This window comes from Trachurus japonicus, chromosome 11 (assembly GCF_045865225.1).
Source record: "Trachurus japonicus isolate A0001 chromosome 11, Traja_1.0".
Lineage (NCBI taxonomy): Eukaryota > Metazoa > Chordata > Actinopteri > Carangiformes > Carangidae > Trachurus > Trachurus japonicus.
Window position 1 is genome coordinate 29,170,655 of NC_140917.1, and position 24,253 is coordinate 29,194,907.

Below are 24,253 nucleotides of genomic sequence, written 5' to 3' on the forward strand. Positions count from 1 at the left end.
TGCTTCAGCACACACTGATCTAATGTGAGTTAGAATCTTCAACATTCTGCTTTATGACATCATTCCACCTCAACTGTGAAAACAAATAAAGATTCTGAATAAATTAAAATGGTTAAATATATATTTGCAATTATTTATTATATTAGCTATATCAAAATCCAGAGTAATTAGTGGTCAAGGTTGTTGCTGGTTCATTATAGGCTGGCAAATTTCAATGCAAATTTTAGTACAGGTATTTCATGTGTTACAAACTTCTATCCTCATATGAATCCAGAGAGTGTCCTCCATTATTGTCCATATACTATATATATATAATCATATGTTGTAATACACCCTCTTATAGGTGACAAATACAGCAAGATCACTCTTGAGGACATGTGTCCTCCATTATTGTCCATTTCCATATGGGATACAGGACAGACATTACTGTGTGGTGATTGCTGATTCAGTATTTTAATAAAAAATAGCAGCACTACTTTACATTAAGCACTGACAGTTAACTTGTTTTTATGAGGCCATTTATACACAGAGCAGTAAATATGTTTAATGTATTTCAAAGCTTTCAATTTACCACAATTATCAATTTAAAGGCTTCCAATTTAACATGACTATGGCTCATTAACCTGAAATTTAATCAGTGTATTGAGAACTCTTACAGTAAGTGCTAGTAAGACTTGAAACAAGAAACAAAGTTGGAGACAGCCAATAAAAAATAGGATAATGTATGGATACTACTGAAACTATTCAAAGTAAATAAAGGACGTGCTACTTCTATTTGAGAGCGGTGACACTTGCCAAAATAAGTCAGTTCATGACGACAAATAACCTTGTTTTCCTCTGGTTTGATACATTTCTGTAGCTTCTTTCAAGCTGATGCTTGTCTGGCTCTGAGCATTAAGCTACTGCTAGCTTGTTGTTTTTGTGACAGTTGAGGTTCCTGTCACTAACCCTCCAATTGATCACGTGCCCTGGCTACTTGGCCAAGGGGATGTCCCTTTGGGTGACTGGCAAGTGCGTGTGTCTTTTACCCGGGAGGTGTGGGTTCAATCCCCGCCCGGGCCCTCTTCACCTTGCCACATTTTCAAAGAGTTCAACGATAGCTTTAAACAGCAGAAATGTATCAGCCACTGTTAATACTTTTTTTTTTTTTTTTTTTAAAGTATATTTTTCAGCTTTTTGCCTTTATTTGATAGTGATGACAGTAGAGATAGACAGGAAATGGGGAGGCAGAGAGAGGGGGAATGACACGCAGGAAAGGTCTGCCCGATGCGGGATTCGAACCGGGGACGCCTGCGGCGAGGACTGTAGCCTCTACATGGGGCGGCCGCTCTACCCACTGCGCCACGCACCGCCCCTGTTAATACTTTTTAATCATCAGTGGAAATGGAAGTTATCTCTTTGCTATTTCTCTTTGCATGTCTTTCATTCTCGTGCATTGTGAATGATAAACAAAATGAATATCTGTTCAAGTCAGAACACGTCCATTAAGAAAAAAAGAAAAAGAAAAAATCAAAATCAGAATGTCTCACTCAGCTGCCTCATCAATATCTGCCTTACCCACTGATTTGACATTAATTACCCTGATAATTACACAAATGTGCTAATGAATCAATTTGACAGTCACACATGGGAAGAGTGCTCGTTTCAAGTGGACTGAATAGAGAGGAGACAGAGTGAGAGAGACAAAGGAAGAATAAGAAAGAGAGAAAGAGTGGATTCTATGTCTGCTTCCACGTTTGTGCATCTCGTCCTGATGAGCCTTGGGTATCTCTATCCCATTATGCCACCGAGTGATGACAGTTCCCTATTCGTTATTGTCCTATTGTTATGAGCCAAGGATGGTGGTAATTGGAGATTCACTGTTGACTGTTATCATGTTGCTAGGATTTTCTTTTTACTCATTCATTATTTAAGATAATGAGAAGTTTTCTCTCCTCCTCAGACTTGTGAGCACATTATCACTGTTTTTTTTTCTTTCACTGCATCCTTATTAATTAAACCACTGCATTAGCCTATTTGAAACAAAGAGGGCCTGAGGAGTTTATTGTTGGCGTCATTTCCTACCAGCAAAAGTTTGCAACTTCAGCATGGTAATGATTGAAAACACATATGTATAGAACAGATGTTGATTGGAATCAGGAAGAGTTTAAAGGATTTCCCTTATTAAAAAGAATAATAATAATAACACCTCAATCATTTTCTGGTCTCGTGACAAGCACACAACTCCCAAATTAAAGAGCCTGGCCTGAAGAAACACCAGCAAAGCCTGAGCTCTGTGATATTTACTCATAATTACAGTGAGTTTGCCTTCCCACGGTGCATCGGCGGCAGTAAGTAAGCCAGCACCCTGCTGACAAATTCAACTGACAGAGCAAATATATACTTCCTCTCATCAGTCAATCCCTTCATCCTTGGTCCAATGTCTTCTGGGAGAGCAGCGGGTGGATTTGCCTGATATTAGCCAAGGCCCAGGCCAGCACGCTGGGGGGATTTGTGAGGGTAAACCTCTTGCTTTGATGTCTCCTCAAATATCCCAGCTTGACACAGTAAAACAAGGGATAGAGGGAAATTGAGTGGACTGATCCAAACGAGATGCCTCCTCTGACCTTGCTGTCAACAAACACAGATAAAGTAATTAAACAAAGGTAAAAATAGCACAACAGGGTGTAATAATGTCAGGTTATTTGTCCAATTCAGTGTCAGTGCCCATTCCAAAAGGAAATTCAAATGATTCACAACATATGTGTAGGATTATCAGTGTAAAAACTGGTTTTTAATGAGAAGCAATGTCCATATTTGCCTGTTTAAACACCGAATCAGCCTGCTAAAGCTGTAATGACAAAATTTTTCACTTCTTTAAACTGCGCAGCTTCTGAGAGGAATTCAAGTAAACGGTTCATATATTGTAAATTGAGATGGGGACTTGCTCAGTCCCCAGTGATCTTTGCAATGAACGGTGCAGTCTTGTTTTTCGGCGTGGGGTAATAAGCTCCTCTTATTAAAAAAGCAACAAAGGGAACATGGCTGCCGGACACCTGGGTAATTGGAGGAAGCTGTCATCTCAGGCAATGCAGCGGAGTGCATAGCTGTCAGTGTGACGTGTCAGACTCTGCACAGTGATAAAAGTGACAAAGCTAATTGTCGTCTCGCATCTCCACGCTCAAAGGAACTCTCTAGACCTCCGCAAATTTTTTCTCCTTCATTCTTTTCCCTCAGAACTTCTCTCGTTGCTATTAAAAGGCCTGAGGGAGACATTCGAGTGCTACTGTAAGAGAAAAGCACTAAAACTGATGTTGATGTTATACCGACTGGTGCAATATGTGCGAGTCAGAATTTAGTTGGGCAGGAATGTGCGTGCCTTCCTGTCGACTCGTGGGAGCAACGTTACAGCAACTGCAAACTGATCAGAGAACTTAGCGAAATTCAGTCAAGCGATGATGCACATAAAGAGAATTATCAGCAACAAGTAACTTATAAAGCACTTTAATTCCCAGCTCAGAAACTCAAGAGTGGATCCTCTCCACTTGATCTTACCAGTGACCTCAGATGAGGATAAACCATTAAACAGTTCATTTGAGCAGAATCAGATTCTAATCCGATGAGGAGGGAATCACTGAGAGCACCACGAGCCTATGTGATGGAAGCATGTATGATTTATGGGCCTGGAAATGAAATCAATAGCTTCATTTTGATCCGAATCATCAGTCGGTGATAAAGTAGAGGAGGCGTTAAGTTGATGCCTCACACTGACTCGGGACACAAGCACTGAGGCCATGAACATTTTTTAAAGTCCAGTCTTGGGGACAGAGGGCTAACTGGCTGCTGTGGAGGAGCAGCACTCCTCCAGCAGGTCAGGGCAACCTGACGTACTTTGATTAATCACCATGGGAAAGCTGGTTGAGAGCAGCGGTGACTAATGACCTGTGTATGGCTGTTGATTTAATCAATCAAGAAAAAGCTCTAACCTTCCCAATACCTGGGTGAAACACAGAAACACACTCACTTCCCCGAACCAGCAGGAGCAGGCACCACAACACTTTGTGTGATATGAAGTGCTCTGCTGGTTTGAACCACAGGTTGTTTGTGTTCCTTCTTTCAACATTTCCACAGAAAGGAAACTGCCCACCCATATCCTCAACCTAATAAATTAAAACTCCTCCTTAGCAGATGCTACACTTATCCAGATCTGAATAAAAGGTAAGATTAGGGCAGTCTCTCAGCAGTTTATTAGGACTTCAAAAAGAAAAAAAAAGCTCCAAAGCATTTTCTGCTCCCATGATCAGCTTTGCTGCAGTGAAAATTACAACTAAGTGAAGTTCCGGAGGCATTTTTCTGTCTATAATATACAATGCATTAAATGATGAAATACAAAGAAAAAAGCCAGGACTTTTTATGATTACTGTATAATGTTGAGATCAGCAGTGCATTATTCATATCGACTGAGATTTAAAATTTTGTAATCTTATTTCCTGTTTCCTACTGTGTCTTGAAAACTTCCTATTTTCTGATGCTCCATCACATTAGCTTTAAATGTCTGGCATCCTCACATTAATCATGTTGAGATGCTAATATATTACACTTTATTAATGTTTCCCAGTGATTTTTCTAAACGTTTGCTTAGAGTGATCACAGTCACTGCTTTAACATGCACATTCATTTGACTACAGCTTGTTTCAATTAAGTCAAATATAAAGTTAATCGTCCAATTACGACTACAATTGATTATCAATATTTAAACAAATAGTTTATCTGATATCCTGTATATTGTGTACACATGATAACAAAGGAGGTCACTGAGTTTCCATTAACAGACTGCAACAATGCTACAGTACCACTTATCTGTGCAGGGTGGAACCAAGTCCCAGCCGACACAGGGCGAGGGTGGGGTACATCCTGGACAGGTCACATGTCGGTTGAGACGAGCCATTCAATATAAAGTTCCAAATCGACTTTTGTGCATGCGTTCAGTGAAAGGAAGCCAGGGAACCCACAGAGGCACATGGAGAACATGGACACCTCAGGCTCACCCAGAAAGGCCCCAGGCCCGGGAATCAAACCCAGAACCTTCTAGGTGAGATGCCAAAGTTCCCAACTGAGTTTCCCAACTTGCATTTCCTGTAGTCCTCTACATATGAACATGTTTAAATATTCATTTTGGCATACACTTTTCATTTGACTACAACACTATTAAAGGGACAACGAGGAGTTTCTATTTGGTTATAAAAAAGTCTCACGTTAATGTGGATGAATCTACGCTACCCACACCTGTTAATGGGCCCATTTTCGATAAATATATCGTTTTGTCTGTTATTTTGTTATTATTAGTGGTGGCGGAGATGCTGGTCGAGCAGACCTGCTTTCTTTACTTTCGGTTTCGTGGCGAGTCATGAGAATAACGCTGCCGAATCACCGTTTATGGTCGGAACTACGACGGTATGTGATCGTCCTCGAACCTCTGACTTTAATTCTTGATGAATGAAAACATGAGTCCGTCACGGTGCGCGCAGAGGCTCATAAATGTAGTGTTAAAACGCTTCGCTTTTCCAAAACTCCTCGTTGTCCCTTTAAACAGCATGTAATCACTTACTACCTGGATTGGTGCTCGGCCTCCGTTCAGTTCAGATTTAGGCAGATAATAATGTGTTTCTAAGTACTTCCTAAGTTAAGATTAATTTGTAACTAATAAAAAAAACCCCAAAAAACCCAAACAATTTCATCAAACAGTAGCCATGATAGATCTAGTTGAACTGTTATTCAGTTGCCTTGTCTTATTTAGAAGGACCCAGGTGTCAGTGATAACATGAATGATTCCTCTACCCTGCTGAAATGTCCCAGTAAATACAGTCAATATGTGACTGCGAGCCAGCATGTACGACACCAGGAGCCTGAATCCAAATTGAATTCAGTCATCATTCACTTTATCATTTCAACCTGAGCCTTATGTGACACCACAAGGCCTGTGGGTTTCACAGCAGACGAACATCTGACCTGGTACAGTACTATGTTGTTTTATAACAATGTTAAAATAATGTTTTTATGTTTCATAAAAAATAAGACATCAAACTGCAGCTCAAATACAATTTATCACGAGGACCCCTTAAGCTGTAACTCCTCTGTTTATATAGATTTTCAATCGGCGGCACAACAGGTGTTTCCTAGCAACTGATTTATGCATTACCTTCACTCACTAAATACATTTATTCTGTTTTAGTGAGTAATTCACTAGCTTCAAACTATGGTAGCTGTGTCAGTGTCAGAGAGGATACAGACCTTCAAGCACAAAAGTATACTTATACGAACGATATGATGCTGCTTTGACTGGTTACATACAACAGCCCTATTATCACCCGCAGAGGTTAACTGAGCTTGCATTCAGGACTTGGAATAAATCAAACACACTACCACATAAAATAGGTTTTATATTTTATTCCAAAACCTTCAAAATAAGTTTCAAGTTCAAGAAAGTAGAATAAGCTTAGACACAATGCAAAGCATCATATACAGACGGATAAAATACATTTTATATATTGCAGACAAGCCATGGTGGGTCTTACATATGTACAGTATGTATGTAAACTTTTATTTACAATCTTTTTTACATATACAAAAAGCCTTGTTTCTATTTTTCTTTGTATATATTTATATATATATATTTATATATATAGATTTTTCATATACTCCCCACTAGCATTTGTACTACAATAATGAAAAAGAAAAACATTTACATATATGTCAATCCACTTTTTCTTTTTATATTACAAATGTATTTTCATAAAAATATATCTCTGTACAAAAAAAAGTTTTTTATTCGTTAACATACTCTCTTTTCTTAGAGACACGTTCCCTCTGTAGTTGCTCTCTGTAGTTACACAGTCTGCTCAAGTCCACGTTTGTCCATCTCTTTACAGGTATCCCTTTTGGTGTACAGCAAGACAACGACACTCAATCTTTGCCTTTTACTGTTTTGTTGGTTTATTGAGGCGTTTAAGGGCCATGTTGATCTCACTAAGACGCTGTGGGTTGTCATGCGTTTGAGTCTCACGGTAGAGGCGAGTGGAGAGATCTACTGGACTGGCATGAAATAAGATCATGAAGTAGGAAAGGAAAAACTTGGGACCTTGTATTAACTTTGTTGCCATGACAAACATACAGGAATGTAAAGTCTCTGGTAATAAAAAGCAGGTCTCTGTAAATATTTTTGTTATATTATACTCTAGATAAACTGGACATTCTGTTTTTATTTCCAAGGATGACACATATTGGCAACAGGTTTTTTTTTTCCATTACTGCGCACAAACAGAGGAGCAGTTGTGGGTTTACAGATATTGAACACAGTAGATAATAGATAAATTCTGATGCACACAGTGAAATGAAATACATTCACTAGTTTTTCAGCAACAACTGCAGCAATCTGATCACAAATCATACCGGTCCACGCTTATCTCCCATTTATAAAATAAAATTCATCTTGGCTCCGTAGCTTTTCAAGTACACCCCTCCTCCTCCCCCTCCACGCTTAAGTCCACTAGACAGGCTGAAATGGGCTGAATAGTGAAGGCAAATTATATGGAATGGGCCTGAAAAACACACCAAGAAGTGGCTTTGTTGTAGCCGTCAATATGTGGTGAGAAGAAAAGATGGGGGATTATAAATAATAGTTGATGCAGAATATGTCACACAGCATGACTGATGGATTTCTTGGTTGTTTTTTCAATACATGTGCAGTGTGGCTTTTGCTGAAAGCTGCAGAGAGAAAACGGGGAAGCTTTTGGTCTCATCCCTGACTGGGAGAAAATTCTGTGAACTCGATGGGAACTCAAAGACCATAGCTGTGGTGTGTTTCATTATAGAAGAGATGGTGAGCAGGAGAGAACTCCGAGCTGTGTCCGGCTGATAACGAAAATGAACCAAGGATGAACGGTTTCTGTCTTAAAATATGCAAAGAGAACCAGGAAGTAGCCGGCTGCTATCAAGACAGACTGTCTTCTAACTCTTATAGCCCGGCTCCGTCCAGAACTCACTGATCTTCATTTTCATATAACTGCGCTGCACTTTCTTTGAGAACTTTTTGGACTAACCCAGATGGGTTAAAAAGGAAATATTTCTATAGATGTAGCGCCATTAAGCGAAAAAAACCCCCTCATTTCTGCAAAATTACCAGCATGAATTTTTGAAAATATCTGTTCCCTATTAAAACTTTTTCCTATTAGTGGAACTAAATCAACACTAAGAACTGATTAAGAAGTTCATCTTAATTTTGTAATGTAGAGTAATTCTAATCTGGTTGAATTTAAATCATTTTCTTTGGTTGAGAGAGTGGCTTTTTAACTTCTCCAAAAACACACACAACACAAACACACAGTCAGACATGTCGGCAAGCACATGGAATTCAAAGACATTCGCCCTCACACACCAAAATACAGTACTAATGAGCACATTGCTCATTCAGGAAAAGAAGAAAGAAGGGGATGGTCACTCTAACGTGATCCTAACTAGCTCAGCCTTTTCCTGCAAGATCAAAAACACAGATGCAAAGAGCTCTCTGTTTGTTCAGCAGGTGTGTGGGGTTTCCACAGGTAGGGATCATTACACGAACTGAGCTCTTATTTGAAATATAACAACTCGCCCCAATCTTATAAAGTAACGATAATGTTTGGGATTCTTGAACACACCACAAAGAACCACTCAAGCTGGTTCATCATATCATGGGGTTGTACCAAGGCACTATAATGAATGTAAAGTGCTTTTTGGAGACTGGAGGAGGTACAAAAACATGGAGGAAAGTAATAAGAAGGTCTGAGTCTGGCTCTTTAAAACCATTTCTGAATGTTCTACCTCTAAGCCCTTGTTGGTGAAACAATCATAGCTGTGTGAGCACATGCTTGTGTGTAACGTTTGTCCAAATCCACAGGCTAAATCTAGTCAGATAGAATAAGATCCATTAAGGGAGTGGGGGAATCATGTCCTATTGCACTGGCTAATCACATTTGTTTGTTTAATACTCAACGCAGTTTAATAAAGTGTTATGTAATGGGTGTTAAATGTTGCCATGGGAGGAATCAATGGAGGGGAAAGACCACTTCAAAGTGGCCTTAACAGAAACTAACTGGAACGTAATGAAGCTATTCACTCTGTTCAAATATTTAGAGCAATTTCTGAATAAAAATAAAAGAAATGCACAATGCAACAGTCGCATAAAAACTATGAGAAGTGAGCACTAGTGCCTTCGAGATAATATGAGCGCAACTCTCTCCTCTCTCCCCCGTGAAATCTCCAAGGTAATTCAATCGTTTCCTTTTCCATCAATTCAGGACCAGAGCAGGCAAGGGGCAATATTCTATCTGTACTGTCGAGATAAGCGAGAGCTTTAAAAGTAATAAAATTGTAAAAGCAATTACCGACCCACTGCGAAACTGATTGAAGGAACAATAGAGTGATTGGTTTCAAAGGCCTGAATTTCAGAGAGAAATTATGTACTGTAGGTGATGGGTAAAGACTTCATTAAAAACCTGTTGGTATGGAGGCTGATGTTGACTGTGAGAGCCACTTTACTGCATTTATGTGTATATGTAATGTATATGCTAATGTAGCAAAACAAATCCATGCAGGTCCAATATTCCTCAAAGTTTCCACCAATGTTAACAGTAAAAAAAAAAAAAAAAAGAAAGATGCCAAAGAGTACATGGTAAATCAAAGCACTGTGATGTTTCAGGCAGCTTTTTTGGGGAGTCAGAGATTACATAATTGAGGATCTGCCCTTTCAGTGATAATGGTAAGATGAATTCAGGATTCGACATGGGTTTGACAATGAAACAAGGCTAAATTAAAGCAAATTGCATGTAATGTCTCAATTTGCTGCAGTGAAATCTGAGCACTATTCACCCCACTCAGCACCCACAGGATAAATGGGAATGGGGGTAGAAAGTGGTAAATATCTGGGAGCAGGGTGTTTGAAATCCGGTGGGTTTTCGTCCCTCTTGTACACATTTCACACGCACAGACACACACAGATGGAAAACGGGGGCACAAAAGCATGAATGTTTTGACTCTGCTCTTCTCGTCGGGCACCAGCCAGTCCTGCTGTCGTATCCCAGTGTCACTTTGATGACAAGTTCCCTCCTGTGTTGCACTTTCAAAACAGTATTTTCTGCATATCACTCTCCATTCGCTGCAGATTTGAAGAGTGTTAGCATTAGAGGCAGAACTTTTTTTTTTTTTCCTTCACATATCGTATTTATCATTTCTGGTGGAATGCATGGGAGTAATCAGTATGGCAGCGACTCCCCCGCTGTCACAGCTCCGAGGAAGGCCTCCGCAACATTTCCATGATGAGCAGAGACAGAACAAAGCAACGCTACTGTTTTTCAAAGAGGCTGGAGCTGTCAGAAGTTAACTTGGAGGAAAAGACCTGAATGTAATCCAGAGGGAAAACATCACTGACTCATCCATTCTTCAGACTCTTAATGCCTTCAGTTGAACATTTGGAGGGAGTGAGAACATGACCGCTCTTTGATCTTTGTTTTCCTAAGGCCAAGTGCAGGGAGTTCACACTGCATCCAGCGCTCAGAGATGTACAGTATGTAACACCTTCAAGCCTCAGAGACATGTGAAGGTGGATCCAGGATTAAAAAGAAAGCCGAAAAAGGGGAACGTGACATCAGACTCGCAGTGTTTCTGAAGACAATGCACCAGCCATAAAAAAAGAGAGAATTAGACATGATATGGTCCCAAGGTGTTTGTACGCCGATGGAATTATCACAGATATCACAGTCCCTGCCTCTTTCACCCAGCTCATGTCCTTTGCTCCTCCAGTGCCTCAGAGTGACAGTGGATGGAAGTAACCAAGCAAATCTGACAGTATCATCTCTTGATTAACATTTGTTCTTAGTGGCATCAGTTTGAGAGGTGGATTTCTCTTTCCCTCCCACGGCAGGAGGATGAACGCTGGAGCTTGAGACCGACGCAACCTTCAGGTTTTCTCGTCTTGGAGGAGCTGTACATTGTCGTCACTTGTTCTGGGTCGACGCTTGATTTATAGTCGTCCAGAGCGTTCAGGTGGATGTGGAGTGATAGTCCCAAACCTTTGCGTTTCTTCACTGACAAAAAGACAAAGAAAAAAAAAACAAAAACAAAAAAAAAACGCCATGTGTCTGGTTGAATCTTTGGGGCCCAAACAGACAGGAGCATCTGGGGACAGACTGCAGATTTAGCCACCACAAACGTGTGCAGACATGTGCACACAGACACACTCTCACACACAAAACAAGCACAAACTCATTCTTGTTCGCATATACACGTAAATTCTCACTAAGTGCTTTTTTCAGCAGCCCTAGCTACCATTTAACTCCTGCTCGGGACACAGCTGCCTCAGCAAGCAGAATTTCATCCCTGCTTCAAAAAAAAAATAAAAATAAAAATGTTAAAAAAAAAAGAAAAAAAAGAAGATAAAAAGGAAGTAAATATAGAGTGTCTTCAACATGGCCTTCAAAGCTCACTGAATTTTTAATTCATTCCTCAGCCAGAGACCCGGGGCCTCAGATGAAACCTTTCAGCAGCCTCAGGAGCAGACAGTTGGGGAAAAGCAGGGTTCCCAATTACTCATCACAGAAAGCAAGCAGCATATAAAAAAGAAAGAAAGAATAAAACAACAAATAAAAAACAAATGAAAAACAGATAGAAGTATGAATCAAAACAGTCCAGACTGTCTCTCTGTGACTCTCAGGCCGACGAGGGGCTGTCCGCCGAACAGTTCGCTTGCACAGAGATCTCTGTTAGCTACAGGTCACTTTCTTGACTCAAAGTTGACCATTAAATTCCCTTTGGGTATAGGCGGAGGGCGGTGAGAAAAGTCATCACAGCTTTGCTTCCAGCAGTACTCCTCCCAGCTGCAGTGTCAGGTGGAAGCTTTTCCTCACAATATGGAAAATGATCAAGAAACCATGTAAAGTTGCAGAAAGCCTTTGTCTTCACATGGTTTCTTCTTTTATTTATTTTTTTCTCGTCTCCTGCAGATAAGAGCCTTCACCACTGGAGATGTTTCTTGAATATATTTCAGCAAATAAAATAATCTTTGTCTTGCCCTCTGCTCGAGGAACTATAGATGTCCTCTGCTGGCGGGCAGGCGAAGATGTGGTGCACCTCTCCTCCCCTAACTGAATCAACGATGAATGCAAAGATCTAACAAAGCACGGGTGCAGGGAAAGTACAAGAGATGGCAGGGGACGGGCAAGGGAAAGAGTGATGGAGAGAAGATGCACATAGAAAAACAGGGAAACAGGGTAAATAAGAACCAAAAGAACGGAGATGAAAAAGATGAAGGGAATAACAAAGAGAGAAGATAAAAGCATTAATGCAATGTGCTGAATATTCTGAACAGTGCTAAAATAAAACATACATATTCTTCTTTTCCAATAAAGAGTACACAAGCCAAATGAGATTCATTAATATGAGAGATACAGATCAAAGGAAATGCAGGGGAAAAAATCCAATCACAGATTTTTCTATCTGCAGAAAATTCTTGAGGGATTGTGTAATAGGTTTAGTTTGAAACTGGATTCTGAGCATCTGTGTCTTGTTGCTTCAGCAGTTTTGATGCCTGGGATTTTGTGATTAGCTCATAGAAGCCACAGGATGATAACTTCCATCTACACTCAGAGACATGTGGATCCAAGCCTGCCTGGAGATCTAAGTCCTCACTGTCTCCTACAGTCAGACGGGCTGCTGCAGTGGACTCACCTCTGCAGGAAGCAGTTGCTATACAGCTGTGCACACTGTGCTGACTGTGAACTCTGTCTCACTGGCCATGATGTCAGTGGGCTGGATGTTGCGGTCGTACATAGGGTTCTCGAACGTAGCTCGTCCGTTGGTGTTCTCATGGCCCACGTAACCGTTGAAGGGGACTTTGGGTCTTCTTCTGAAATGAATCAGTGTAATAAACAATTAGTTGTGTTAAACTGCTTCTTACTGGAACAAGATCTATTTTAACTGTTGCATTAGTACACTGAGGATCACACAAGGGAAGCTCACTCTCCCATTCATCACTACTATCGACTATTTCAGCTTCAACTCACTGCCTCAATCTGCCTGACTGTGATAGACCAGTCCTTTCTTAAGCGGGTAAAAGAGATTCTCTCTTCATTACAGATGATGATTTCCTCATTTTGAGGTCAGCGTGTGCCTTTGTGGATTATAAAAATCCATATTGAGTTAATATATTTTGGAGGGTAAATCAGTGTCTTTCAAAAGAAATCAAGCAAAAGCAAAACTCATATCTGAAAAAGGCTCACTTTGCAGAAGTGAAGTAACCCCTTGACTGAGTATTCTTCCAATTCAGACAGGATTTTCTGAGCTAGTAGTATCGGTAGTAAAGTTATAATATTGCTTTCAGATGTGGAAGTGAGGAATACACCAGCGATGTCACTTACCTGTGTTTATAGAGGTACAGAGCGAAGCCTGCAATGATCATGGCTATAAAAGGCACTAGGATGGCTGCTGCCACTGAGCTGCTGTTGGAGGCAAAGTTGTAGCCTGTGTTGTCTCTGCTGGGGTCTAAACTCTCTGTAAGAGAAAGAGACAAGACACTGAACATTTATTCCAACGTTACATCAGCAGCAGATATTCTAATCAAGTCCTTTAAAAGTGAAATCATCCTCCCAACATTGACCTGACAAAGTGTTTAAGACAAATGAACAGAAAACCTAAAATAAAATGAGCTGCAGTGGCTGCAGAAGGCTACAGGGGACACTCCATTTACAGACAAGTGAGGATTTTACATTCATTTCTATGCTTTATTTTCATTTTCCCCCCTGGGAACATCAAATTCCATTATCCTCCCAATGACTCTTAATTACTGACATCAAAGGCCGACAGCTATTAACTCATTTCAGATTCACTCTCTTAATTCAGGGAGGTGTGTCTGCAGCAGCAGCAGCAGCAGCCGAGGAGTGACAGCCCACCTGTTTGCCATAGAACGCCAAAAAAGCTCCAATAAAAGACGAGTGACACACAAGAAGAAATTCAATTAGCGGGTTTTGTGGTGTTTGCCAATCAACCCCCCGTCGGATGAGCTCGAGTAGACAAACAAGCACAAACACACTCGCACGCAGGCGAACCCGCACTCCCTCTGACTCACACTCACACTACTGACTTAAAACAAAACACAATAACATCGACAAAATGAGCAGGATTAGGTCCAAGGTGTCCAACCTGCCTCCCGGGCTCATATCCGTTTTTACCTCATACACACTTACACTAAACACACATACACATGAACACCCTGGCACCAGCCGCAGTCCTCCATATTAATAAAGAGCTGTTTGCTCACTGTGTGTGCTGTGGTGGTGGCGGTGATGGGGGTGGGTGTTTCCAGCACCTGCTGTTTGAATAACTTTCTCATTACAGTTGAGTTTCACATCCAATTTCACTATTTTCGCCCAACTTTCTGCGTGCATACACAAACACTTAATCTGCGTTAACACCATATGACTTTGTGCTTTGTTCCAAACTCCTGTTCATATTGGATCTGTCTTGATGCCAATATGGAAGCCACTGCAGCCCGAGCTCTGGCTTTTAAGCTGCAGAATTCCATCACTAGCATGAGGAGGAAGGAAACAGCAAAAATAGTGAGTGAGGAATCTGCATGTAGACGACAGCTGTAGTTTAGTCACATGTCATTTTTTATATTTTTCCATGTCTCCCTTTTCTGCCTCAGGCTGGAAAAATGATGAGTTTTTTAATTAATCACAACTGATGTGCCGATAGAGTACATATTACATGTAATGTGTATCAGATCGCTTTGCAAGCTTAAGTCCAATTAATAGTGGTTTATAGAAAAGCCTAAAATTGATGATGAAGTTGGAAAACAACATGATTATTTAATATCTTAAGATTTTCATTCTATCTAAAACACGGGCTTTTGTTACTGGGTTGTAACAGTGGGTGGCAGCAGTAAACCAATGATGTGAACTTGCAAAAACCAAATAAGAAAAACAAGAAAAAAAATCCTCCACCCATTCTCTTTTCAATACCTCAGAGCTTTGCCAAAACCCCAGCATTTGTTTCAAATGCACCTCAGCACTGCTAAATCAGATCTTACAGTCTCTTCTCTCCTCCATGTGTGCCTTGTTAACTTCATACAGGAGAGTGGAGGGTGTTTGCAGGTGTATGTGCATCAAACCATGGGGAAAACAGGGCAACACAAGTCTTTCGTACACACACATAACTGGTAACCTGATCCATAGATCAGGATGTAAGAATCTGCTGTATACATACTGTAGCAAGGGGGAAAAAAAAGAATCAGAGTGAGGAGGATCACGTGGGTGGGATTTCTAGGTCACAAACATGAAGCAGAATACAATATATGGAGAGCTGCAGCTTTATGAACAAATGTTCTGTACCTATGACAGCACAGCTGAAGTTGCTGAAGGAACCAAAGGAAAACAAGCAGAGAAAGAATGGATGATATTTACTGTATCAAAACGGCATGATGAGGCCAATCCACAGACTCTCTGAGGAAAGATTCTGTGTTGTGTGTAAGGGGCGGGTTTGCATGTGGATGACTATTAATCATGTTTGCGAGCTGCGTTCGTTCGCCTCTTCAAGCTGGATTCACAGACACGTGTTCACATTTGTAGAAGTAAACGAACGACAAATCGACACAGCAAATGACATGCTGTGAAAGTACCGGCTGCTCTGCTTCAGGACGCTACGTGCAGTCCAGAGTTTTACAGTTCGACATTTTTTGTTCTTCAGCCTCTCTGTAAGAGCACATTCAACGTGTAATTAAATAATGGATACTGCAGCTACTGCTGCCAAGTCTCAGCTTTAATCTGAGCAGCTTCACATCAATGAAGAAAGAACTGTGAGAGAGATAGTGCCATTTCACACCTACTGCCCAAATTATAAGGTTTCAAATGTAACTGGACACTTGGCTGCTGCAGGTTTCTTGGGCTGCTGTGCCTGTTTGACAAAAGAGCTCACATGTGGCTCAGAGCTGATAAAGAGCTGAGAGTTTCCATGTAGACTGAGGTGGAGGTGTTTGACAATGTGAGGGGTAAAGAGGTGACCAAGATAATGAGGCTCAACAAAAAAAAAGACAAAGCTCTTTCAGTTTTTGGTATTTTTGAAACAAAGCCAGTGAACAAAGGAAAAGTAGAATATGGTGACTGAGGCGCCAGGCTTGTGGAGGAGTTAAAAGTATTTGCATAGTCGAGAAAAACTTTGCTGTGACTGCACAGCAAGTGAAAGATCTTTAGCATGGTGCACACGTTTCCTTGTCAACGATCAGGACGAGATGAGCACAACCTTTGCACCGCAGGATGCAAAGCCCAGGTAAGACTGAAAAACAGAGAGGCTGAGACGGAAAGAGTTCTGCAACAACAAAGTTTTATCGTCTGGGAGCAAAATGATGGAGAGAGGAAAAGTGTGGAGGAAAAAAAATAAACAGCCCATGACCCAAAGCCACCTCCTCATCTGTCAAACATGGCACTGCTTCTGTTATGGCTCGGGCATGAATGGCTGCCAGTGGAGCTGGCACATTGGCATTTATTGATGGTTTCATTGGAAAGCATCAACAGGGAAGATAGAAAGTGTCTGTAGATGTCTGTTGTCTCACAGACCTCAGGCATCACTGGCTGCAAAGGACTTTCCATGAAATGTTAAACTGATGATTTTGTTGCACTTCATGTTTGTTTGTCCAATTTATTTTGTATCCCAAAACTTTGGGCTCTTTGTATTGTTTGCTATGTATCTTTGGCTACGTTCACACTGCAGTTACAAGTGACCTGAATCCAATTTTTTTGCTCATATGTGACCCATATCTGATTTGCTTTTGACAGTGTGAACAGCACAAGTCGCATTGAATCTGACATTTTCGAATCAGAATTAGGCTACTTTTAAATGTGGTACTGAATCCGATACGTATCGGATTTTTTTTTAATCTGAATATCCAAGTTGTATTTAATGCAACTTTGACGCCATTCTGACCCGCGCTGCACTGTTTTGTTAATGAATGACAAATAAAGTTCAAAAAAAGTGTGCCACAGGCGGAAGCCAGGAATAGAACCAAAAAATGGACCTCAGAGCAAGGTTGATGGTGTAGTGGGGAGAGACATTACTCTAACAAGCAGGAGACCAGGGTTTGAATCCACCGTGAATTTTCTTTTTTAGCATTAAGCCATAAAGTCCTACAATACCGGTTGCTGTTGCCATGGTCACTTCCGTAAACACTGTTGTAGCGTGATATCATCAGTGATCAACAGCGCATGCAGGTCACTTCAGGAGTGTCAGCTGTTCCCAGCAATCCGTAGACAGGCTACATTTAAAGACGTGATGTGAACAGCCAATTTGATTTGAGCAATAAATCGGAATTGTGCATTAAGACCTGCAGTGTGAACGTAGCCAAATCTGGAGAGGACTTTCCACTGTCTGGACTGTATATCTTAAGGGAACGATAGAGATCCAAAGAAGAAGAAGAAAAAAAAAACAGACTTTACCCAGGAGACCAGTTAATCACAGTGGTTTTTATAACCAAATGGACAGGTCACTCACCAAGTCTCTGGAGACCAAATTGGCCAAAGCCTTTTCCTCTGACAAATCCCTGGTACACAAAGGAGTTGGATGAGGAGATGTAGGACACCTAGGGAGAGAGAGGGATGGAAGACAGACACTTTATGTGTCACATCCAGGCTTTACAAAGGAGCGTATCATCAAAGTGTCAGCAGCTGGTGCACACAGAAAATGAAATATCATGTCAAAGAGCTGAGAGGCGCTCTTATGGCTGACATTTAATATGACGTTTTTCTGCTCAAGAGCACAAACATAAACACACTCACTCTGCCGCGCGGCGCCACACACACGCAAGCATGTTACACAAGAGGAACGCTCCACTTTGCACAAGACAAGCTTGTATGTGAACACTTGTGTGAGTGTGTGTGCGCATCTTGTGAGACGTGCACATAAAAATGCGGTGGTACACACACATATACTGTGACCTGCTTTTTTAATTATATCTGGAGTGTGTGTGCATTAGAGGCTGGGTGATAATATGGGGTATAGAGGAGTGGAGGGGGGTCTGTCGAGGCCCTGATTACCAAGCAATGATTTAACTGACATTTTAATTAAAGAGAAAACTCTCGGTGGGCTCTCCATCTCCCCAGAGTGACAAGGTTAGAGTGTGTGTATGTGTGCTTGTGCATATTTCACAATATACTGTAGGTGTATGTGACTGTAATGTAACATATTTGTCCCTACAAAGAGACGTGTCGTATTGAATCTGACCCTGGACTTGGACTTACATGTCCATCCAGGGCCCAGTTGTCTATTTTGAACTTGTTGACGAAGATCTCCACAGGGCCTTTGATCTGGTGGACCTGCAGCAGCAGCTGAGCCTCCTCCTTCTTATATGTTCCTGCAACAAGAACAGGTTGGACAGTCACACTGGAGCAGCAGCTGCACTGAAACCACCTAAAAACAATTTTGGCTACATGCTAGTTACAGTTTGATTGTTTTACAGATGAGAGAGAACATAACAGACATAAAAACTGAGCCTCTCTACGACTGTTATTCCTCAATGTCTTGCACCTTATCAGGTTTAGGTTCATTGACAAGACTCCAATATATTTTCATATATTATACAACATATCAGATTTAACAACAGAGAGATAAAGTCCTGGACTCTTTTGTCCCTAGACAGTATTTATTGTCAGACATGAGGAATTATTAGAAAATACAACACCTGAACAGTTAAAATGAATTAAATCAAATGATGAGACAATGTTTAGTAACTAAAAACATTTGATCCTCAGAACCTGAAGGGTTTCATTCACTCTTAATTGCTTTTCTTAATTTGACTTATTTGTAAAACACTCAGACTTTATTAAATCATAAGAACTTAATTGACACCTAAGGACTGGGAAGGCAGGTCAAGAATTGTCATTAGCAATTGTCAGCTGATGACATTTCGAGCGCTAATAAATTCTCTTCTCTTAAAAAACTTGTGGTACCACTTAACAACCACAGGCTTAACAGCTGACTGAGGATCTGAATATTAAGTTGATTCTATAACAGAAGGGACAATTTGAGCATATTAAAGCTCTTCCTGTGTGAAATTCCCACTGTCTGAAATCACTAATGAATGGTATCTGTTGTGGACTGTGGAAGTCAAAGCAAGATCTGGGATCTAAGAAAACTTCCATGTAAAACTGCACGTGTTGGGCAGAAAGGCAAAGCCACACTGTGCACAGATGGAGCTAAAATTTAACTCAAATAGTTTCTTGTTTCTTTTTACTTCTTTTTATTTAAATAAATCAAGAACAAGTAACAACTAATTTCCCCAGGGTTGCATGAAACTGTGTGTGACACTAGGAATTAGAAAAAGAAAAAGCAGAAAATGCTAAATGTGACTCATGCTCTGATCACATCGTGTTGGCTCTTTCCTCTGTGTATAACAGCCTGTCTTTGTCATTAACTCTCGTCTTGACTGCAGCACAGATACAAGTGTAACTTTAGCAGCAACACTAGAACACAATTACAAATCTGTGAGCAAACATTGCATCTCACATTGTAGCTTCCTCCTGTTTGCTTACTTCAGTAGCACTTTGCGAGTGAGATATTACAGAAGACAAATAAAAACTCTGAACACAGATGTCTGTTGTTTCAGCTGTGGATTTAGTAGACGAGTGAGTATTTACAGCAGTATGGTGGTGTATATGGGACAGGCTCACATTACACTACTGTGCCCATGTTCATTGTACAGTAATTGGGGGACATGTCTCCCATTGAGATGAAATGACTCACTGATGTGTTTTTAATCGTTTTTGGAACATGATACCAATGCTGTATTCATAAACACTTTTGTGAGTATTTGGTGGAATATACAGGCCTACATTTTACACTAAAGCAATTTAGCTTTACGTCAGTCAGCAACATTACTTTCAGTGCAGAATGTGGCCCCCCAGTTTGAAGCTGTAGGAACTAATTTTTACAACGCGATGAAGATTGATAGCACCCAGGTACAGAGGAGTAAAGTGTGTCCCTTACTAAAGCAGATCTGCGTCTTAATGATCACAGCTGCACAGTGATTAGAGGATGTTCTGTAGCAACAGCAATGATTTACTTCATGTAAGAACCACATTGTTTTTTTTGTTGCTTCTTATCCTCACTTGAATTTGTCTGAGTTACAAAACTTAATTTGGAGAATGATGCCAAATAATAATAATCTAAAAAAAAAAAGATGATCATGAAACTGTGACTCCTAAATACCAACCGGCCAGTTTGAGTTCCACTCCGCTGTGGTCAATGAGTGTCCCGTTAACCCGGTTGCTAAAGGGTTCAAAGGCAGTGATGCTGAGCATGGCCGGCTGCTTCTTCCCCAGGTACTCATAAGATCCTCTCCACAAAGAGCTCTTTGCAAACACACCCCCAGGGACTAATGGAGGGAGGGGGCACATGGCAAAAGGCAAAGGTTAAGGATAAAGTAAGCAGAGACATTGTTTTTCACTTTTAGAATGATCATAAATAATATTTTAAGTTGTTTAGAAAGAAAAGAGGAACTGAGAAGTGTCTCTCAATATTTTAATATTTCCTGATGCCATTTAGGACCAAACTGCATAATCAACTTTATTTTACTGATAAGAATATATTCAGTCTGATAGGAGGATTTAATCATTAACACAAGATAAATACTAAAGAGAGAATGAATTATTCTGATAGATACGGAACTGGTGATAAATACTAATAAATTAGAGTTTAGTGATATCAAGCTCTTGAGAGACAAAACCATTTTCAAACACAAAAACATCCAGCCTTACCTGGTAATTTGGAGGGAGGCTCCTGCACTGTCCCCACTGGGCTGTTACCACTTGGACGATTATCAGCTGGAGAGCAAGTTAACAAAAAGAAGATACTTAACAAGATTATTCTGCAAACAGATGCAGTGTATGCCTCAGGAAGTGAGAGGAAAAGATGTAATTTTCAATTTGAACACAACAACTCTGAGGGAACCGCAGTGGGAGGATGCCACTGTCAGCACTTCCTGAGCACAACCACGCTAAATAACTCTGGCGGGCCGGAGTGAGAGGCGTCTGCGACAGGATTCATGCGTCAAAGAGCAAAGTTAAGAGTCACAGTCCTGCAGGTTCAAGGGAAGCACTTTAATAATACCTTACTACTCACATGGGGACCACAGGACTACACAACAGTAGTAAACATACACCCACACAGACAGACAGGACAAACAGGGCTTTACACAGCTGCAAACAAAAGACAGGTACCCTGAATGGTAGTTTATGAGAATTAACATCCCCTCCGATAAATTTATACAGACACAAACAAGCACACACACACACACACACACACACACACACACACACACACACACACACACACACACACACACGCACACACACACACGCACACACACACGCACACACACACACACACACACACACACACACACACACACACACACACACACACGCGTAGACCTCCAGCCTTCGACTTTATTAGCTGCCAGTCTTTGGAGCCGCCCTTCCATCATGGCGCCCACAGGTGCTGTTAATATCCTGCATGTGCTAAGGCCAGTTCTCTTTCTTGCCTTCACTCTTAATGACCCAGCCTTAAAAAATACCCATCACCCTCTATATTTCAGCAACAGCTTGGCGTGGAATCCATCACAAGGACCCCCCCCCAGTCCGCCTTCCTCTTTAAGCTATTAGCATTCGTCTACCTTAGATAATTGTGTGTCAATGACTCTATTTTTTTCCTATATGTATTTAGGCCAATAGTTAGTGGTGTCTTAATGGCAGTCTATTTGTCTACTAGACCTTGTTAACACTGCCTCGCCATTTATAAGAGGTACTTCTGCTAACCTAATCAATGGGATGCATTGGCCTAATCAGGTTTGCACCCTTGTTAATGTTTCAAAGCTTGTGTGTGCGTGTGTTTTTGAGGCTGTGAGTGTGTGTAGTTCCATGCAGTGTAATTGTGTGATGGATGGGCAATTCTACGCTGGCATGTGTCTGAGAATAAGCAAGTGTTAACAGAGCCATTCATCAACATTAGCTGAATCCCCAATTTCCCTACCTGAGCCACCACTGAATCCCGAACCAGTGAGGACCCCAGTGCTTTCAATAAACACTGCTAATGGAAACTGTACATTATAAATAAAAGGTGCAATGTTTAAAGTGTGTAATACATCTGTGTGCTTCCTGGGGAAACTATGCGGCCATGTTCACATGTCTATAGTATATGAGGATTAGTGAGTGAATGTCTGCCTGTGTGTGTTTGCTCCATGTTTTCTTATTGTTGTAATGTAACTGTGTTTATACCTGCACAGAGAGGCGGCTTCCCTGTCCAGCTCCCATCGGACCTGCAGGTCCTGTGCTCTGATCCTCCAGCCAAGTAGAAACCAGGCTGACACGTATAGATCAGCGTGTAGCCAAGGGACGGCAGTTCAATGGCTCTCACATCGGACTGGGCAGGCATCTCAGGCTGGCTGCAGTGGTGGGCTGGAAAGGAGAGAAAAAGGAGAGGGAGGGGGATTAAAGAGACCAAAGAAGAAGAGTGTGAGGTCTCACAGAAACAGGTTAAAGTTGAAATGAGGGGATGAGCAGGGAGAGGGATCAGAGGAGCAAGAGACAAGAAAGAGAAAATACATGTAAAGCCAAGGTGGAGGTGTGGGGTCAAGGAAGAGTGTACAGAATATGTAGGCGTCAGATTGTGACTAATGCAAACTTTTGCTCAAGGTTATGATTCCCACTTCACTGGTATGTGCAGTATAGGGTTTTTTTTCCCAGTAGGAGCAGACCGTGTGCTTACCAATGCACTCAGGTTGGAAACCACTCCAAGTGAGGTTGGGCAGACACGTGCGAGAGATGGAGCCCTGCAGTAGGTAGCCCTTTCTGCAGCTGAAGAACACAGTGCTGCTGATCTGTAAGAGAACACACACATCGATATGGATTTGAAAAAACAAAAAACAAAACAAAACATGCACAGAGCGTGCACACACACACACACACACACACACACACACTAGGCTGTTGGCCTTGGTTGTTATTCACTTTGAGCTGTAAGATTGTCGTTGTCTTTCACCACAACTTGTCACAACTGAGACTTTCCTCTTAGAAATGATCAGGGAGGCTAAATAATACCAGTGCCTGACCATATTTTTTCCCTCCATGGTTCCTTGGTTGTGTAATTGACTAAATTATTGATAAATATAATAATGTGGGTTGTTTTGGAGGTATGAATAGTAATGTTTAATACATTTTTCATAACAACAATTTTGACTTGTCAAAGTGAAGCCACTTGAATAATAATTTCACTCTACTGAAGCGGCTAGTGAACCATGGCGGTCATTCAGTCATTCAGATTGATATTGTAGCAACTGAATTTTCCCAGATGCCAAAATTCTGCCAGAAACCTTTTAACACTAATTTGTAACTGATTTTAATTATGGTCGAGAAGACTACTGCAACCTACCTAAAGCAGATATTAAGTCAAATGTAATGTTGTCCATTAAATAACAGGTTGATTCTTCCTATGAAATTCTATATAAAATAACAACCAAGCTCAGAAGAAAATACTATAAGTTTGTTTAACAGTGTCAGAAAAACCTTGCAGTCAACACTGTAGAGAATGCAAGGCATAGCATAAGGTATAATAAAGAAAGGGAACAAAGTAAATACATACATACATACAATCTTTTTCAATACAGACAAATAACATGTCTTGTGTGGTCACATTTCCATACCTGGTAGCCTTGACTGTTGTTCAGATTTCCAAATAGAGGAGTTCCAGGGTCTCCACAGGTAGTGTGAGTGGGATCTGAAACACACACACACACACACACACACACACACACACACACACACACACACACACACACACACACACACACACACACACACACACACACACACACACACACACACACACACACACACACACACACACACACACACACAAGAAATCTGTGATATAACCACTCATGTTAAAATGAGTCTCATATACACTGCCTGTCCCAAAAGAAAGTCATCCACTCCAATATTTTGTTGAACAGCCTTTAGCTTTGATTACTGCATTTATTTACCTCCAGAGTTGTATTACTTTTTCAAAGATTGTCAATGGGATTAAGGTCTGGACTCTGTGGTCACATTGGACCACATTTCTTCCTTGAAGATGATGGTTCTCCACTTTCCTTCCAGTTTTTAATACTGCGTTGGACAGTTCTTGACCCAATTTTAGCAGTCTCAGA

At 41.0% G+C, this 24,253-nt stretch overlaps 1 protein-coding gene across 2 annotated transcripts in view; it reads right to left on the reverse strand.

The window, feature by feature from the left end:
* Positions 1–10,222: 10,222 nt before the first annotated feature.
* csmd2 (CUB and Sushi multiple domains 2) overlaps positions 10,223–24,253 on the reverse strand; it is a 241,768-nt gene continuing 227,737 nt past the window's right edge. The window contains exons 63-72 of one of the 2 annotated variants that reach the window (XM_085792239.1): positions 23,750–23,823; positions 22,816–22,927; positions 22,326–22,505; positions 20,808–20,873; positions 20,264–20,425; positions 18,294–18,406; positions 17,548–17,635; positions 13,425–13,557; positions 12,736–12,913; positions 10,223–12,177 (exon numbers count right to left, since the gene is read on the reverse strand). In XM_085792239.1, coding sequence (XP_085648365.1) covers positions 12,754–12,913; positions 13,425–13,557; positions 17,548–17,635; positions 18,294–18,406; positions 20,264–20,425; positions 20,808–20,873; positions 22,326–22,505; positions 22,816–22,927; positions 23,750–23,823 — 1,088 coding nt within the window. In that variant the 3' untranslated portion in view covers positions 10,223–12,177; positions 12,736–12,753. The remainder of the gene's footprint in view (positions 12,178–12,735; positions 12,914–13,424; positions 13,558–17,547; positions 17,636–18,293; positions 18,407–20,263; positions 20,426–20,807; positions 20,874–22,325; positions 22,506–22,815; positions 22,928–23,749; positions 23,824–24,253) is intronic. The other variant, XM_085792238.1, reaches the window with a different exon arrangement.